Here is a 20,168-nt window from a genome sequence, read left to right as displayed (position 1 = left end):
CTCTAGGGTCTGGGAGAGGTCTTCAGCAAACAGTAGTCAAAAAGCAAACCCCTTAGTCATGCAGCTGCACAGAAATAAATTCCAACAAAAACCTGAGTGAGCTTGAAAATTAATTATATCCTAGTCAAGCCTCCAGATGAAAACTCAGCCCTGACATTTTTATTTACCTTTCCAATCCTCCCTGATCAGAAGCTTCTAGATAAACCATCCAGGACTCCTAATCTACAGGAGCTAATAGACATTTGGGTGGGTTTTGTTTTGTTTTGTTTTTTTGTTTTTTGTTTTTTGGTGGGTTTTTTTGTAGTTGTAGATGGACAGCATGCCTTTATTTTATTTGTTTATTTTTATGTGGTGCTGAAGATCGAATCCAGTGCCCCATGCATGCAAGGCAAGCACTCTGCTGCTGAGCTACAGCCCCAGCCTGACGTTTGATTTTAAATTGCTAAGTTTGTGGTCATTTGTTACACGATAAAAGAAAACTAATAAAGACTCCTACCTATAAATGTTATGAGTAAAATTAAGACAAGCAAAAAGAATAGAGCAGAGTAAGGTACAGTAAAATTTTAAAAGAGGTGCTTAGGGAGAACCACACTCAGGTGATAATTAACGGGGGAAAGCAATGCTGATCTCTGGGGAAAGAGTTTTATAAGCCAAGAGAACAACAAATTTAAAACTCTGAGATGGGAACATCCTTACCCTGTTTAGGGACAACAATGAGGTCTGAATGGAGTCCAGCATACAAGGGAGAAAATAACCAGAGATATGGTCAAATGTGTGATGGGGGACCTAGTACATATAAGGCCTGATAGGCCATCATGAAGACTCAGGATTTTCAGAAATAAAATGAGAAATCTTTTGACGGTTTTTAACAGAAAAGTGACATGATCTGACTTCCATTTTTCAAAGATTACTCCACCAGTCGGTTTGAAATTACAGGAAGAAAGCAAAAACTGGAAAAATATTGTAATGAAAATTTTAATATATAAGCCAAGCACAATGGTGAACACATATAATCCTAGTGACTCAGGAAGCTGAGGCAGAAGAATCATAAGATTGAGGCCACCCTGGACAACCTACTGAGACTCTGTCTCAAAATACAAAATAAAAAGGAATGGGGATATAGCTTAATGATAGAGCATTCCAGGTGTCAATCCCCAGTACCACCACCAAAAAAAATTTTTTTTAAATAATGTAAAAATACAAGTGATAAGGGCTGGGGTTGTGGCCCAGTGGCAGAGCGCTTGCCTAGCATATGTGAGGCACTGAGTTCAATTCTCACCACCATGTATCAATAAATAAAATAAAGGTCCACTGACAACTACAATATATTTAAAAACAAAATATATGAGTGATAAATGATGACTTCAACCAGATTATAATGTCAAAGTGAGCAGAATGTAGATATATTCTGAAGTTAGAGGCATCAGAGGAATAATTCAAGGTGAGGGGAGTGAAAATTAGAGGAGAAATACAGCCAAAAGATACAAATTTGAATGTCATCAGCATATAAAAATGGCAATTAAGTGGCATCTGAAACCATAAGACAAGATCTCTAAGAATAAAGAGTATAGAGAGAGGAGAGGTCCAAGAAATGAGTCCTAGGTACCCCAACATTTAAAAATAGAGAGAGACTGTGACACCAAAAAAACAGGAAAGGCAGCCACAATTAAAAAGAGGAACACAGGATTTCTCGGGCAGTGAAAATATTCAGTATGACATTATAATAGATATATGTCATTATAGTTTTCCAAACCCACAGAATGTATACACCAAGAGTGTAATATAAGTACTGACTTTAAGTGGTAATGATTCATCAATGTAGGTGCATCATTAACAACAAATGTACCACTCTATTTGGAGATGCTGTTAGTGAGAAAAGCTATGCATGTTTGGGAGTGGAGCGTATATAAGATTTCTCTATACTTTCCTTTCAATTTTGCTAGGAATCTAAAACTTCTCTAAACAAAAGTAAGGCTTTAAAAGAAGGTGGAAATAACCAACCAAGTTAAATTATGCTGATAGGTTTAGTAAGAATTAACCACAGGATTCAGTAATAGGAAGTCTCTTGAGGACAGTTTCAGAGAAGTGATGGTGGGAGGGCTCAACTGAAAATGAGGAGAAACACAAGCAGACAGCAGCACTTTCTAGATTTTACAAGGAAGACAGGGAACTGTGGCAGAAGCTGGGAGGGAAAGCCACGAGTTATTGTTATTTACTTATTCTACAATGAACACGATTATAGCACATTTGGTATACCACGCTGTATGAGTCAGCTTGGGCTGCCATAACAAAAAACAAACAAACAGACAAAAAAAGAAACACTGGGTGGCTTAAGCAACAAAAAGTTATTTCCTCATAGCTCTGGAAGCTAAGAGTCCAAGATCAGGGTGTCAGCCTGGTTGGGTTCTGGTGAGGGCTCTCTTCCTGTCTTGTAGGTGACCATCCTCTCACTGTACCCTCACATGGCAGAAAAAGCAAGCTTGCTTATCTCTTCTTGTAAGGGCACTAATCCTAACACACCCATTCTTGTGACCTCATCTAACCCAAAGTACCTCCCAAAGTCTCTATTTCCTAACACCATCAAACTGGGGGTTAGAACTTCAGTGTATGAATTTGGGGAGTTACAAACATTCAGTTTACAACACAGGCTAATTAAATGACCTAGGAGAGAAGGGAAAACAGATTTGAAAATAGAAGAGTTAACTAATAATGATGCCCCTAAGTAAACAAGCAAATAAGATCTAGTATATATATTTGCGAAAGAATTGGCCCTATGTAAAAGCACAGAGTCATCTATGGTAAAATAAGGCAAGGCAGAATATACAGATACATAGTAGAGAAGTGAACAGACATAGATAGTTGGTAGAACGTTATCTGTGTTCTGATTATGTCTGTTTTCTCTGGTAAGAACCTACAGTAAACAAATGCTAAAGCTTTTTTTAAAACAGCTCTATGAAAAGTCAGTTCAGAAGCACCTCCACACTGCCAAGAAAACCCCAAAGACAATCTCTAAGGATTAAATTGGCTTTTCAAAAAAGAAAAAGCCAGGTGTCGTGGCATACACTTGTAATCCCAGCATGTACGGAGACTGAGGCAGGAGGATCACAAATTCGAGGCCACCCTCAGCAACTTAGCCAAGCCCCAAGCAACTTAGTGAGACCCTGTCTCAAAATAAAAAGTAAAAAGAGCTGGGGATGTAGCTCAGTAGTGGCGTCCCTGGGTTCAATTCTCTAGTACCAAAAAAAAGGGGGGGGGGGGACAAATCTCACTCCAACACATAGATCTCTCATAAATCTTAAAACAAGAGCAAACAGAATCCAAGAATATAATACACTATAATCAAGTTGAGATTATTCCAGAAATCCAATGTTTGTTTAACACTTGAAAATCAGTCTATGTATTTCACCTTATTAAAAGATTAAGATAAAAAATAATGATAAATGAGGCACTAAGCAACTCAGTGAGACCCTGTCTCTAAATAAAATACAAAATAGAGCTGGGAATGTGGCTTAGTGGTCAAGTTCCCCTGAGTTCAATCCCCCCCGCAAAAAACTACAAACAAACTACAAGTAAAAGGAAACTTCCTTTATCTGAAAAAGAATATCTACAATAAATACCTTACATATACTTACTTATGGTGACATAGTATAAGGTATCTCTTTGAAATGAAAAATAAGAAAAAGATAACTATTTTCTTTTTTTAATATTTACTTAGTTACAGGTGAACACAATACCTTTATTTTATTTTTATGCAACCCCAACCCCAGAAAAAGATAACTTTTATCAGCACTTTTATTCAATACTATACTAGAGGTCCTAGATATTTCAGTTAAAAAAAGAAAATAATATGAAACATGAGTGTTATAAAAAATGAACTAATAGTACTCACTATTCATAGATAAAATCCAAAAGGATCTACAAAGGAATTATAAGAATTAATGTGTTTAGTAAGATTGCTGGACATAATGCCAATATGCAAAAATTAATCAGGGGCTAGGGTTGTAGCTCAGCGGTAGAGCGCTCACCTAGTACGTGCGAGGCCCTGGGTTCGATCCTCAACACCACATAAAAATAAATAAATAAAGGTATTGTGTCCAACTGTAACTAAAAAATAAAATTTTTTTCAATTAATCACACGTCCATATACCAGCAACAATTATTAAGTGATATTTGCATAATGATATCATCTATAACAGCATCAAGAATATCAAACAGCCAGGTGCAGAGGTGCACACCTGTGATCCCAGCATCCCAGCAAAAGGAAGGCACTAAGCAACTCAATGAGACCCTTAGCTGGGGATGTGGCTCAGTGGTCAAGTGCCCCTGAGTTCAATCCCCAGTAACCACCGTCCCACCCCCAAAAAAGAATATCAAACACCTAGGAATGAATCTAACTAAATATGTTTATGATCTCCACATAGAAAATTAATAAAATATTACTGAGGAAAATGAAACATTTAAATAAACAAATGTCCATTCTATGTTCCCAGATGGAAAAACTAAATGTTATAAAATGTTTATTCTCCCCAAACTGACGTATAAAGTCAATGCGATACCAATCAAGATCATAAAAGAGTTTCTGTTCATTTGTTTTATAAAACATCAGCTTATTCTAAAATTATATGGAAATACAAAGGGCCAAAAATAAACACACTAATCTTACAAAAGAAAAACAAGATGGGAGAACTTGCTCTACCAGATATCAAAACAATTTAAAAGCTATAGCAATTAAGACAGATGGCACTGGCACAAGAAAAGACCAATGGACTAGAGAAAAGAGCCCAGAAACAGACCCACAGAAATATGGACTTTGATTTTATAACAAAAATAGGCATACAGAGCAATGAAGAAAAGAAAGGCTTTTTAATAAGTTGTATACGACAATTGGATAGTCATATAGAAAAATTAAACTTGGTCTCTTCCTAACCATACCTAAAAATTATTCCATAAAGATTTTGGATCTAAATGTGAAAAACAAAACATAAAATTTCCAGATTCTAGAATAGGAATTCTTAGCCCAAGGTCCCCTGACCCAAAGGTTCCATGGTTAGAAGTCAAGATACAAAAGATATTTGCAATACATCATCTGTATCTCATTGTGCCTTAGTATTTTGGTGTGCCAGTTTCAACTGAATGCATCTCCATATCTTTGCCTGCAGTTTTCAAAGAGCTGGTTGAGTGCTGAGAATCAATGCTGTGTCCTCACCAGCCCTCAATTTTTGACGTGTATGAAGAATGAACATGTGTAAGGAATGCTGTGTGCAAGGAACACTGGCTACCAGGGTGTCCAGAGAATTAAGCTTGGAAAGGCACTAAAAAAAGGGTATATTTTCAAGTTCATTAATGTATTCCTCAAAGTCAGTATATTTCTTGTAATCATTCCCATATTAACTACTGATATTTGAATCCTTATCTCAAGGTCTACATTTAGGGAAACTAAGAAAACTAAGACCCAGTAGTACCATGAACTTGGATGGAGAAGAACAATTCTCTATTTTCAAAACTGCTAATTGAAGGAAATGGTTCAATAAACGAAAGTAACATTAGCACTACACATGATCTTAGAGATCATAAATATTTTCATATCACATGACAGTTGCTATATATCAAAATGTTTTTACATTCATCTTTACTTGGAAACTGTTTGTTATTGAAACTACCACTAAACTACACATGATTGCAATCTTCCTGTCTATAATGTGCTGTGCAGTTTTCCTGTCTATGTTATTCATGTAACTATTGAGCAACTAACTCTATGCCAAGTAATTATGCAACCACAAAACAGTAAATTTGAATATTTTCACAACTAGAGATTAACTCAAAAAGCCATGGATGAATACTGATATTCTTGGAAAGCTTAGCTTTACTTTATAAAGTGATATATGGAAGTTTTTATTGCATATGCAAAAATTAAATGCAATTAAACTTTAACCTTTCCATATTTGAGATCTAATTTTTGTTACTATATGCATTTATTAAAATGTATGTCTATTATCACAAAATTCAGTATCATGAAGTCATTATTTTAACATTTCCTTTATAATGTTGTGTATTTTCTTTTATGCATTTTAAAAAATAATACTGTTTAGAAGGATATATAGGCTCCACTAGATAAAAGACAAAAACACAAAACAAAACTTTAAGAAACTCATCTAGATGATTATACAATAAGCCAGGCACAGTGGTGCATGCCTGTAATGCTAATAACTTGTGAGGCTGAGGCAGAAGGATGACAAGTTTGAAGTCAGTCTCAGCAATTTAGTGAGACCCTGTCTCAAATTTTTATTAATTAAAAAAAAATGTCTGAGAATGTAGCTCAGTGGTTAAGCATGTCTGGATTCAATCCCTGATACCAAAAACAAGAGGGGAAAAAATTACTATTAATATAAGAAAATCCTCAGAATCTCAACGTAGAAAAATTTATTAAACAGAGCTCAAACTTAAAGGAAAAAAACTTAATAATCTTGATGTTAAAATTAAATACCACTATTCACAAAAAGATACCATTAATAAAGTGAATGAATAAGTAATAAGTGAGAGAACATCTTTACAAAATGTATAATTGATAAAGAGTTCATACTCAGAAATAAAGAACTCCTACAAATCAGTAAGAAAAAAGATTTTTAAACAACTGTTTAAAAATTAGACAAGGGACTGACCCATCATTTGCTTTTAAATCAGTCATCCAAATACCCAATAAACCTATGAAAGGGTATTTAACAACCTTATTAATAACATGGAAATGCCCTTTAAACCTACAATGAGGTAACATGGGCATTCACCAAATACAAAAGATTAAAAGTCTGACTACATCAGTGCTGACAACGAACAATAAGAACTATGTACACTATTAGTGAGAGTGTTAAGCAGTATAAATGCTTTGGAAAACTGGCAATACCTCCAAAGATTACAAAAATTAAGTTGCATAAAAAAAAAATCAACTATATGGTGTAAGCTCAAAACTGTAGTAAAACATTATATTATTTGAGAATTTACACATGTGAAATTATTTTTTTAAATAAGCAATAAAATGATAAAACATAAAATTCAAGATTCTGATTGCCTGGGGTGGGAGGAGAAAGAAGAGATGTAAGGAGGAAGATAAGGGGCCCATTAATTTTAGTTGTCTCCAGTTGAGTAGTGATTTTTTAATTTGTTTTATATTTTTTAATTTGTTTCATTTTAATTTGTTATATAGATGAGCATAGTGGTACATGCCTACGATCCCAGTGACTTGGGAAACTGATGCAAGAGGATTTCAAGTTCAAGGCCAGCCTTGGCAACTTGTTGAGCCCCTGTCTCAAACTGAAAAATAAAAAGGACCAGAAATGTAGCTCAGTGGTAGAGCACCCCTGGGTTCAATTTCCACATGCACACACACAGACACACACAAAGTATGTTATAAGTTTTATATATATATATATATATACTTTCTGTACTCATAAAAAATATAATTTTAAAAAGAAACACTCAGATAATAAGAAAGAACTCTTGGAAATTAAAAATGTAATCACAGGGAAAAAAATTATTTCAAAATTTAAGCTGAAAAATACCCCAGAAATGAAGTAAAAAGATGAGGAGATGGAAAATATAGAAGGGAAAAATAGCAAATTAGAGGGTTAGAAAATAAGGCACACATCTGAATAAGAAGAGATCCAGAAAGACAGAGAAGGAAATACTATAAAAATATTCTCTCAGAACTAAAGGACATGAATTTCCAGATTAAGCAGGTCCGCCAAATAGCCTAAACAACAAAGTCTTTATCCATTAGAGGCAGATACTGAAATGTTTCCAGAGGACTAACTCAAAACATAGGCATCATAATGAAATTTCAGAACTCTGGGGATAAGGAGAATCGCCTCAAAACCTCTGTAGCTAGAGACTGGGAAGTATAGCCATACTGGTATTATATTTCTCAATAACAACACTAGAAGCCAGGAGGCAATAAAATACTGACACTAAAAATTCTGAGGAACAGTGATTTTAAACTAATTCTAGGCCCAACCAAATCAAGGAGAAGGAAAAAAAAATTTAAGATATACAAGGCCTCAAAAACGTTTATTCCTATTCTTTTCTCAGAAACCTACTAACCTACTGGAGCATACCTCTATCAAAACAAGGAGAGAAGATAAATAATGATTAAAAAAAAAACAGAATTTAACAAAGAAGAAAGACAAAGAGAATTTCCACAGTTGGTAAAAGAAAATCCTTAAATGATAGTTTTGTTAGTTTATACTTGTAGAGGAAACAAAGCCAGATTTGAGCAGAGAAAACACATTTCCAGGATATTTTCTATGTGAGATTATTCTGAGATATAATACCAAATTCTGTCAGTAATTCTGTGGATGAATTAGTTAGGTATAAGATATTACTGTCTACAAAGTGATTATACCTATGAAGAATATCATATGATCTCTTTTTTTTTTTTCCAGAGACAGGTTCATTTGGGAAAGCAGAAACACATTTGAAGGAGAATGAGGCCCATTTCCAGGCCCATCTTAACAATGTAATAATAAATACCAATTTACCCCAAAATATCAGATATCTACACCAGGAAGATTAAAGTATAGAAAGCAAATATGCATTAGATGTGGGGATAGGGCTGGAAGCAGCGGCTAGAAAGCTAAAATCTCAGCTTCCCTCCTAGGAAGGTAAGAAACAATACATAAAACAGGGTAGATAAAAACATAAGTTTTAGCAAGTTATTTAGGAACAGGGAAGGAAATATCAAAACATTCAACTTGATGAATAATTGCCTCAGTACACTGGAAATAAGAGTGGGAAGAATGAGTTAAAGAACTTCTTTTCATCATGAATCCAGTAGTACAATTTTCCTTTTAATAAAATTATATTTGGGCCATGTGTGATGGTGCATGCATGTAATCCCAGTGGCTTGGGAGGCTGAGGCAGGAGAATTTGCAAGTTCAAAGCCAGGCTCAGCAAACTAGCAAGGCCCTAAGCAACTCAGTGAGACGCTGTCTTTGAATAAAATATGAAAAAGGGCTGGGGATGTGGCTCATTGGTTAAATGCTCCTGGGTTCAATCCCCAGTGCCAAAAAAAAAGTTATATTTCGGAGGCTGAAAGCAGGAGGATCACAAGTTGAAGGCCAGCTTTAGGGAGACCATGTCTCTAAATAAAAATATGAAGGTCTGGGAATATAGCTTGTGGTAAAGTGCCCTGGGTTCAATCTCCAGTACCAAAATAAATTAATTAACTAAAATTAAATTAAATACACTATTTGTAAATGTAAAAATTAGTTTTTAAAAGTGTATATGAGCTAAATTCAAGTAAAACTAATAATAATAGCCATTATTTCTCTGCGTACCACATAGTACATACCAGGTCTTCTACACATGGTTTATATTTTTTCTATTTTTTTTTTTGTGGGGTTTTTTGGTTGCACTGGAGATCAAACCCAGGGCTTCACAAATGGCAAGCAAGTGTTCTACCACTGAGCTATATTCCCAACCTCATAAACATTATTACTATTTCTCTGGCCAGCTGTATAGAATAGTAGTATCCCAATTTTACAAAGAAAGAAATAGAAAATACAGATGAATAAGGAACATTTTTAGTTGTTTTAGTTTTTTGTTTGATCCTTTACCTTTCCAGCAGTAGCAAAATATTCACCATCAGGAGACCATTCCATCAAATGTACAGAGACTGAAGTTCTAAAACAAAAAAACAAACAGTTAGCATTTTTAAAATCTGGTACCCAGTACACGTAAATGATCAAGATAAAATTTTCATTACATCAAAGTTATAATCATCAGAACATGAATGTTTTGCCTCCCTAAAAATTAAAAAAAAAAACACCTTCTTAATAACAAATTAATTAAAGCTAATACAAAGTTCACTTTAGAGAAAGAAAAAATGTAAGTAATATGAATACAGGGTACCTCCACCCACAAAATGTTAAAAACTGAGCTCATCATCTTCTCTGGCTAACTGGCCCTTTTCATATAATCCATGTTAATGTTAATGGTGCAGCCATCCTTCCACTTGAAAGAATAACTGGCAGCTTCCCAGTTTATATATTACCTACTAATTAATAATTTTTACATGTCAATCCTGACAACTCAAGTCCTGGAGCTTTCCTGAAAATACTGCTATACTTTTTTATAAACATTTATGGCACAAACTGAAGGATGACATTATAATATAATCGGTTTTGGTTAGAAAAATTCTACTTTTGAGGCTTCTGAATGAAATGGTACCATCAAAAAATAAAAATCTTTGTAAAAGGAAACATAATTTAGAAAGCATTTTTTTAAATTAATGATCATAACAACAGAGTTAGACACTAACTTGCACTGCCAGACGCACTTCCAATCATTTAAAACGGGAGGAATTTTATTATCAATTTCTTCCTCCTCTTCCAGAATATCACCTCCTGGAGGAGCCCACAACTGAACAGAATCAGTTGCTGTCAACAATCTGTTATCTGAAAATTAAAGAAAGTTCTGATGAATAAGCAAGGATTATCTTGGGAAAGAAATGCACTTGTGGGCTTCTGCCTTGGTCTGCAAACTATCAGAGGAAAAACACACAATACTTTCCTATGAAAAACACTTGGAGTATACATATTTAGAAGCATCCCCTAGAAGAGAGTGAAAAAAGAATCCCTAAACAAGAAAAGCTTACTAGTGAAGAGCTATTGTGTATCTAGCAAGTCTTTTAAAAAAAAAGGAGGGAGAGTAAAAGTAGAATAAGAAATCCCCAAACCTCTGATATATATACTATATACAGTATAAAATGACATGAGGCATAACTACAAATTAATGAAATTCGGGTTTCTACATGGAATATAAAAATAACTCTTATTAATTGTGAATGTAAAAGGGGCCAACAGCTATTATCATTAGAAGTTCCTAATCTTTGGAGATTAAAGATAGAAATTTCCAGAATTATAAATGATAACAAAATACGGTGGAGTTTTTTTGGTCTCTGTTTTATTGACAATTTTGTCTCTTAGTAAATATGATAAGAGTAAGGTGAAGCACATGTTAACTACGGAAAAACATCACTATTTCTTGAAATAAAACACTAAAAGGCAGACAAAAAAGCACAGAATAGTAAATTAAGCATTGTTCAAAGCAGTATATATCAAGAAAGAAATATACTTATTCATCAACAAAAGGAAAATATAATATTGATCGTTTTCTTATTATGAAAGGCCATATCATACTGTAATCATACATTTAAAACAAATATTTAATAATTTGTAAATATAATTGCCAAGTACCTTGAGGGTCCCATGCTAAGTTATATGTCACGGAACTCAAAAAAAACTGCCCAGTTTTAAGCCACTGATACTTGAGTTGCTGAAACATGTAGAGAGAAAGAAAAAAGAAAAATATGTTTTAAAAACATCCAAAAACCCCACCATTTCATTATTTTCTTCAACTTAAGCCCTTATGATCTAAAATGAAGATGCAAATACTTCACCATTATTTTCATATGCTATTTTTAAAATAATATTCCAATAAATGGTCCCACTTAGCATTTATTCTGCCACATTAAGCTGTTGGCCAAACCCAAACAAGCATGTTCTCTCAGGCTTCCTTCCACGTCTATATTTTTTACACTTAAGATATATTCTCCTCTTCTCCATCTGAAAATTCCTAAGTTTCCATTAAGATTTAGCTAAATCTTCATGTCTGTTATGAAGCTTTCTCTGACATTCTGATAGCACCCAAAGCACTTTGACATTCTGTCATTAAAACATTGATGACATAATTATCAGTCATTTATGTATCTGACTCTTCTTAGTAAATTGCAACTTTTCAAGGGTAGTAACTATACCATAAAAGTCTTTGTATCTTCAGTCGTATTAATGCTTGCTACAAAGATGGCCAAAAATGTTTAATAAAATAAATGTATATTTTTAAAAAGTGTAAAGAAAGAAATGCATATCATAATCCAATAGATTTAATGTCTAAAAGAAAATTAAATATACTTCAAGAAGTCAACAGATTACGTAACCTATAATGCACAAACCTGATGTATATTATATTTGAATAATTTCCACCCATTTTTAAAAATATTTTCATTCTAAAAGGAGATTTAAAGTTTCAAAGTCGAAAGCCTTCAACACAAAATACAGCATAAAAGTTAACACATTTCTTTGCTATACGTAAATATGATATCCTTTTGTAAAAATACAGTGCAATGTAAAGCCATATAACCTCAGATAAGTTATATATTAACTGTCTAGCAACTAAAATGTTTTTAAATACCTTTTCTCTTTATAATATTTTTTAAATGTTTAATAAATAATTTATACAAGTTTCTTAAGTACTTCTACATGTAAAACCTACATTTAATTATCTAAAAATAATTTTGTATTTTTTTTTTTTTTTTTAAAGAGAAAGTGAGAGAGAGGGAGAATTTTAATATTTATTTTACTTTTCGGCGGATACAACATCTTTGTTTGTATGTGGTGCTGAGGATCGAACCCGGGCCGCACGCATGCCAGGCGAGCGCGCTACAGCTTGAGCCACATCCCCAGCCCTAATTTTGTATTTTATAATCAGGGAAAAGTTGTTTTTTAAAGCCTACCATTGCTAACCAACATCAGCCTCAAAAGTATTTTAAATACTACTCAACAAATCTATTTTAAAAACTACTCAACAAATCTATTTTAAAATAATATTTAAATAATTCCTAAAATTACAAACTTTAAAATAAATGTATATTTTAAAGAAATGTAATGAAAGTATGTATAAAAGCCCATATCACAGTGTAATGAGACATTTAAAACAAATATATATATTTGATAATTATATATATTAGATATTTATATATATATATATAATTATCTAACATGCTTTCTTTTAGTGTTCCTTAGAATGTAATCCATGAACCAGCTACAACTGAAGAAATTCGAGGGAATATGAATTTAAATATGTACTCTAGGTGACAATGTTTTGTTTTGTTTTTCGCAGAGCTCAAGAATGAACCAGGGCTCATGCATGCTAGATAAACACTCTATGAGTAAGCACTCTAAGTGACTCATAAGTACTTCAAAATTTGACATTCATTTCACAGTATTACTATAAAGAACAGCATTTTAATTCAACTTTTTTTAGAAACATTAAAAGAAGTTATCAAATATACATATTTAATGAAATATACCAAAACTAATTTTAATGCATTTCATTTTTAAAAAAACTTTTTAAAGAAGCTGGGCATAGTGGTGCACAACTATAGTCCCAGTCACTCAGGAGGCTGAGGCAGAAAGATGGTTTGAATCCAGGAGTTTGAGACTAGCCTGGGCCTCAGAGGAAGACCCTGTTTCAAAAGAAAGAGGAAAACAGAGAAAGAGAAAAGAAAAGAGTAAGGCAGAAAAGAAAGAGGAAGGTAGGAAAAAAAGAAAGAAAGAAGGAAGGAAGGAAGGAAAGATGGGAGGGAGAGAGGGAAGGGAAGGGAAGGAAAAATATAGTTTAAAATTACTTATAAATAGATATTCAACATTCATATTTAACATTTGCAGTTTTGATTATTATGAGTGACTGAGGAGTTCTGATGCATGTAGTTTTGTTTTAAGAAATGCACCAAGGGCACTTTACAAATGAGCTATATCCCCAGGCCTTTTTATTTTTTATTTTGAGACAGAGTCTTGCTAAATTGCTAAGGCTGGGCTTGAATTTGCAATCTTCCTGCCTCAGCTTCCTAAGTCACTGGGATCACAGGCGTATGCCACCATGCCCAGCTGCATGTAGTAATTTTTAACAGAATGAATGGTTAAATGAATGTAAAATTTTCTGAATAGTAAATAAAATTCAGTACTCAGTATAAATGTGAATGTTTCTCAATGTGGTGTACTAGATCACAAAGCTGGTGGTGAACTTATCAAAGCCTCTGACTTCAATAAACAAATATTTACAAGTACCAAGTATTTAGAATGAATCAATGAACAAAAGAAATAATGTTCCCTATTCCATATGGATGCATCAAACACACAAGATAAGTGTTATGGAAAAAAGTTTAAAATAGATAGGAAGAGAAGAAGTAAGTTGTAATTTTTATAAAATTGTGGTCAAGGTAGGCCTCACTGAAAAAGTATTTTTCAACAAAAATCTATAAAAAAATATGCAGAAGCTAGCCCTGGAGCTATATGGAGGAAAAACATTCCCAAAATAGCCAATGCAAAAGCCCTAAAATGGGAGGGTAATTGAGGAACAGTAAAAATTTACCAGTGCAACTGGAGTGGAATCAGGGAGAATAAGAACAGTAGGAGATGAGCTGAGAGGTAATTAAATGTGGCACTGTGAAAAAGGAGGTTATAATCTATTTTAAGGGCTGGGTTGTAGCTAAATGGTAGAACGCTTGCCTAGCATGTGTGAGGAACTGGGTTCGATTCTCAGCACCACATGTAAATAAATAAATACAATACAATACAAATCCATTGACAACTAAAAAATATTTTTTAAAAAATAATAATCTATTTTAAGGCTTTTGGGTTTTTAATTTGAGAGATATATGGAGTAATTATAGAATTTAAATAAAAGAAGTATCGTAACCTGCTCTGTTGAGAATAAAGATGGGAAGAGGAAAAGAAGAATTAATAGGGAACCAGACATCAGATAGAGATGGTAAGAAATTAGAATAGTTCAGACTAGCATAAATCTCAACATAAGAAGTGACAATTAGCAATACTCTACAAATGTGGGTTTCTAAAATACCCTTATCAACTTTACACTGATATTCTAGCCCACTTTCAGCACCAGCTCTTAACTCTTTATTTCTACCAACTAGATTCTAAAGTTAACTAGAACGATTAAAAGTAAAAGTTTTTCAATAAAAAAGTAAAGTTAACTAGATTCTAAGGTATTCTACTATCAATTAGTACTTACACAATTTCTCTTATGAGAATTTGTGCCCAGAGGCTCAAAAATACAAACAGCATTACCATATGAAGCTGCAATCTAAAAAAAGAATGAACATAACATTAATATTTAGGAAAAAGTAAAATAAAGACCATCTTCTTTTCAAAAAACTAATTACATACAATATAATCTGAATGCAGCATTCGTGGTTTATTTCCTTCCACGGACATACCTGGAAGTGTACCAGACTTAAGATTATTTTCTGGGTTATCAACAAATTCAACAGGCTTTATGTAACAAATACAAAGCTCACCTACTTAAAGAAATCATCTTCTCCAAAATAATTATTTAATTTTTAATATAGAAATAACTTCAATGACAAAAATACATTTCAATGGTACATCTCTTTATCAGAAATTGTATAATCCAGTAAAAAATAATATAAAAACCATGAAAAGTAGAGAAAGACATCATCAGGCCTTAAGAATGTATCAAATAAAATGGCATTAATTGTATCATCAAACATAAATGCTAATTGGGAAACCATCGAGAAGGAGAAATTAACTAAGGAGATATCACGAAGTCATCCACTGCACCTGGAGGGAAAAGAATTGAACAGTCGTCTTCAAAGGACTTAAGTTCAGGTTTAATCACATAAGGAATGTTAAATAGAGAAGATAAAAGCCTACTACTTCCCTTCTATTAACTTAATGGCTGCTGGAATTATCTACTGCCAGAAAAGGAGTATGTATGAGATTGTGAGAGCTATAGATCTTTCAAAACAGTAGATACCTGTAGAACAAATAATTACGACATTGTCAGCTTAAGAGCACTTTACAAGTTGTACACAACTTTTCCCGTTACAACTCCAATCAATAGCCATTCACACAGAAATATAAATAAAAATCATAGAAAAGCCTTACATAAAAGCATAAGAATATTCTAACATTATTAAATACATTAAAAATGACAAATTAAGTAATTAAATCCCTTACTCTTCCTTGTTGGTTAGAACACTCCACACAGCTGACTTGAATGTTTCCATGCTTAGCACCAGGAATGATCTGCACACATTCGAAGTCACTTGCCAAAATGACAATATCACAGCCTGATCCATATGCCTAAAAAGAAAATGTATGATATGTAAGATATATATAACTTTTTAATTATTATTATATTTGATCTTAGATTTTGTTGCCATTTTAATATATACATTGACACATTTTATGAAATAGTTAATATAAGAGTATCAATTGACAACTAAGAATATTAAAAGTCACATCAAAAAATAAATTGATGGAACTCCAAGCATTATCATTCAAAAACTGCTACTAACAGGAAATGAGTTCTTCCAGTTTTACTGCAGTCTTTGTCCCTGCAGGTCACAAATCATTCTGTTTAGTTTCTTTCCAAAGCGCATCTCTGAAAACCCTAAAGAATAAAACCTCCACCTGAAAATATTAAAAGTACTGAAAATTACAACTGTATACCCAGGATTCAAACCAGCCTTAAGAAAAATCAAGAGAGAAATCAGACATGCACTTTCTAACACAATTCCAGATGGCTTAAAGAGCTAGTTAAACAGAGATGAACACCCAAGGCAGGATTACATGCAGTGAGGCAAAAACTAAAGTCATCAGTTGCTCAAGCGAATCCAAGATGTAGCCTGCCTCTATCCCTCACCCCCAACCAGGTATAGGGAGAAAAGAATCCAACCCAAAGTGGTTAAAAAAAAAAAAAAACTAAATAAATTTAAAAATAAGATGATTTATATAAAATATTGAGTAAGAATAACTCTATAGTCTGAAAAATAAACTATAACACAGAGCTACTAAAAACTGTTCATCCTGGGATGGTGGCACATGCCTATAATCCCAGCAACTCAGGAGGCTAAGGCAGGAGAATCACAAATTCAAAGCCAGCCTCAGCAACTTAGGGAAACATTGTCTCAGAATAAAAAATAAAAAGAACTGGAAATGTGGCTTAGGGGTTAAGTACACTTCAGGTCAATCCCAAGTGCCCAAAACAAGAAGTCCTCATTCAATGTAACTGTAATGACAAAAACCACATATTTATTCTATTGCCACAATTATTGGTATCTGTTTTGCAATTTTGTGAATTTTATAATGGTAATAAGGGACAGATGGGGGTAAACTTTTCTTTTTCTTTCAAACTTTATTTATGATGAAATATCCAAAACAACCTGATTCTCAAATGAAAAATCCTCAATAAAAACAACATAAATATAAAATTTATGAGGTGGTATCTTTCTCCCTATTTCCATGCCCTTAAGTAATGTGTTCATATCCTATAAAAGAGGTCCAAAAGGCAGTGCTAACATGTGATGACATCTAAATCAGTGACCTATGCCCATAGCATCTATTATGACTGCTAATGAAAAAGAAAAATGAATATAAGAAGCAGATAGGAGACAAACTACTTCTTCTGATTACTAAAACTTCCAATGTTACCAAAATTCTGATCTAATTAGTATAAATCATCCTCAACCCATGTACTTATAAATATCAAAAAAAATTCTCTAAAGGAAAAGCAAAGACAGAATTTTAAGCAAAATTAATAAGAAGAAAATCCCTCACAAGAGGAAGTGACTATTTGTATTATTATAGACAAGGCAGACTTACTGTACCATGCAGTCAGGAAGTCTAAACTGAAAGGGAATATTAAGTATAAAGAGAAGAAATGTTTGTGTCACCATGCTAATCTTTAAAATTATATTACTAAATAGCAAAAAAAAATCTTATATTGAACATATCACAATTTCTGAAGTGCCTAATACTACCTCAGCAAAGCAGAATGATACAAAAGCATAGTTTGAAATCATACATAAGAGTTTTCAATTTTAGTTCTGCCATAATGTGTGATCTTAAGCAAGTTATTTAAGCTCTCTGAGTATTTCTCCATGATAAAATTCAAGAAATATTATCTACCTCTTAGGAAAACTGAAAATTAAAGTAGAAAATCTATTTGCATAGTGCTAAACATCCATCATTCATTTAAGAAACAGAACAATGCACCTAGGCTAGGAACTAGGAATACAAAGCCACAAAATATGGGCCCCCATTAATTTAATGGGGAGATGACAGGTGAATCACCAATCTCAACTAAATGACAAACTGCCATGGCAGATATAGACAAAATATTACCAAAAGACAAAAGAGATACTCAATAAAGATTACATCACTTCCTCTTTAATCTTTGCTAGAAACCAGGAAAGTAGATTTTATCACTATATAAAGATGCATTAATTTGCCCAAGATAATACGGTAAGTAGAAAGTGTTCAGACTCAGGCCCTTATAAATTCTTACATCTTTTCCCTACATTGTATATCAAAGAGACGTAAAATAGTCCACATAGAGTGTGCTCAGAGCAGGGGACTGAAGATTGGTTCCTCTGTTTATAATACACCCGATAGGAATCTGGGGTTTTGTAAGGAAGGGCACAAAAATGGAGTGGCCTTACCAAGGTTCCTTTTGATGTTTTTAGTTGTGATATCCAAAATTTCATCAGAACAGCCTTGCCAATAGTTGAGACTTAAAACAAAAAAAAGTGAGCTTCTTCTTTTACCTTAATAAAATATTTTCAATACTTTATGAAAAAAGTTAAATATCATCTTCTGAAGTTATAAAATTCTCTGAAATGACATGCTAAATTACCATAATAAAGATACTGCTAGCTTCTCTAGAGAGTTTAATGTCATTGTGAAGAATGATTAAGTGCATGTGACTCATTCAGTCTTCCCTAACTTTAGTTTTTATATATTTGTCTTGACTTATTTTCAGAAAGGAAAACAATCTAATCCCACAAACACTGCTCTGATTTCTCAGATATTCTTTGTAAATCAGATAAATTAAAAGTGTCCAGTAAAGAAATAAAAACTATTTAAAATCTTATACCAACATGACCTTCCCTATGGAAATACGGAGTACAAATATAGTCCTGTGCCACTCAACGGGGACACATTCTGAAAAACATGTTGTTAGATAATTTCATCATTATGTGACTATGACAAAGTGCTCTAGAAACGAACAAAAGACTAAAGAGAAAGAGGGCTGTTATGTCACTTGGTTGTACAGAATTCTCTTCTGAAAGTAGTCTTAGGGAGGCCAATGTTGATCTGTGGAAAAATATTTCCATCAGGAAGGTAAAGCACAGATTGACTAAAGTTTCCCGAGAGGCCAGGCACAAAGGCCTGAAGTCCCACCTACTCAGGAGGCTGAGGAGGGAAAAATCACTTGAGCCCAAGAGTTCGAGGACGATAACACAGCAACACAGAAAGATCCTGTCTCAAAAAAAAAAAAAAAATCCCAAGAAAACATTCTTTCCCTCTCTTCATTTTAGTTACTTATTTAAAATCCTAACCCCTTATGACACTCTCAGAATTAGAAATTAATTTCTAAAAAGGACAAACAATTTTCCTTAAAGTCATCTACAAAATAAAGAAGTGATCCAAAATGTTTAATTTTAATGTTTTCAATAGTAAGATTTTCTTTTTTATCAAGAAAATAACAAATACTAAATTTAAAAACTTAAATAGAAAAATTAAAGTCACCTTCTTACCCTTGAACCATCATCCTTCCTCACTCCAAGGTATAATCACTTGTTACCTTTAGAGTTACCGATGGAGACTTGCTAAAATATTCAGTAGGTACAGATTTATCCATTTATGTTTTAACATAAATGGAATCATATAAAATTCTGCAATGTTTTTCCATTTAATAACAACTCACCTTGAATAAATTTGCATATCAGCACAGAAATTACTTCACTCTCCTTAACAATTGCATACTATTCTATTTTGTGACTTTCCCATCTTTTACTACTGCAAACAATGCTTCGATAAGCATCCATGTATGATTTTATGCAGATGTGTCCAAGTATCCTCAGAATAAATTCTAAAATATAGTTTTCTGGGTCAGTAACTAAGATTAATTGCTAGCTGGGTGCAGTAGCGCAAGCCTGTAAACCCAGCAGCTCAGGAGGCTGAGTCAGAAGGATCACAAGTTCAAAGCCAGCTTCAGCAAAGGTGAGGTACTTAGCAACTCAGTGCGACCCTATCTCTAAATAAATATAAAAAATCGGGCTGGGGATGTGGCTCAGTGGTTGAGTGTCACTGAGTTCAATCCATGGTACCAAAAAAAAAAAAATTAATTGCTAATGCAAACTGCCCTCCAAAATGATTACACCCATTAATCATATAAAATTTTTCCCAACTTCTCACTGATCATAACCAAATATTTCACTCTTTCTTATCCAACAAAACCTGGCAAGGCCCTGTTGTTTTACTTTTTTTTTTTTTTTTTTTTTTTTTTTTTTT

The 20,168-nt window shown here is 33.3% G+C and overlaps 1 protein-coding gene and 1 non-coding gene across 6 annotated transcripts in view; one reads left to right on the top strand and one right to left on the bottom strand.

Annotated features, from left to right (window-relative positions):
- The window catches only part of Dmxl2 (Dmx like 2), a 159,272-nt gene that overhangs the window by 114,908 nt on the left and 24,196 nt on the right, over positions 1-20,168 (bottom strand). For all 5 annotated transcript variants that reach the window (XM_015480657.2, XM_048793030.1, XM_048793028.1 and 2 more), the window contains exons 2-6: positions 15,828-15,953; positions 14,860-14,931; positions 11,247-11,325; positions 10,310-10,445; positions 9,606-9,672 (exon numbers count right to left, since the gene is read on the bottom strand). In XM_015480657.2, coding sequence (XP_015336143.1) covers positions 9,606-9,672; positions 10,310-10,445; positions 11,247-11,325; positions 14,860-14,931; positions 15,828-15,953 — 480 coding nt within the window. The remainder of the gene's footprint in view (positions 1-9,605; positions 9,673-10,309; positions 10,446-11,246; positions 11,326-14,859; positions 14,932-15,827; positions 15,954-20,168) is intronic.
- Positions 18,207-18,331, top strand: LOC125613428. The gene has a single exon (XR_007344001.1). It is a non-coding gene; the product is annotated as a small nucleolar RNA SNORA11 (small nucleolar RNA).

This window comes from Marmota marmota, unplaced genomic scaffold, assembly GCF_001458135.2.
Source record: "Marmota marmota marmota unplaced genomic scaffold, marMar, whole genome shotgun sequence".
Taxonomy (NCBI): domain Eukaryota; kingdom Metazoa; phylum Chordata; class Mammalia; order Rodentia; family Sciuridae; genus Marmota; species Marmota marmota.
Note: the sequence above shows the minus strand (reverse complement) of the source record. Positions and strands in the feature narration are given on the sequence as shown.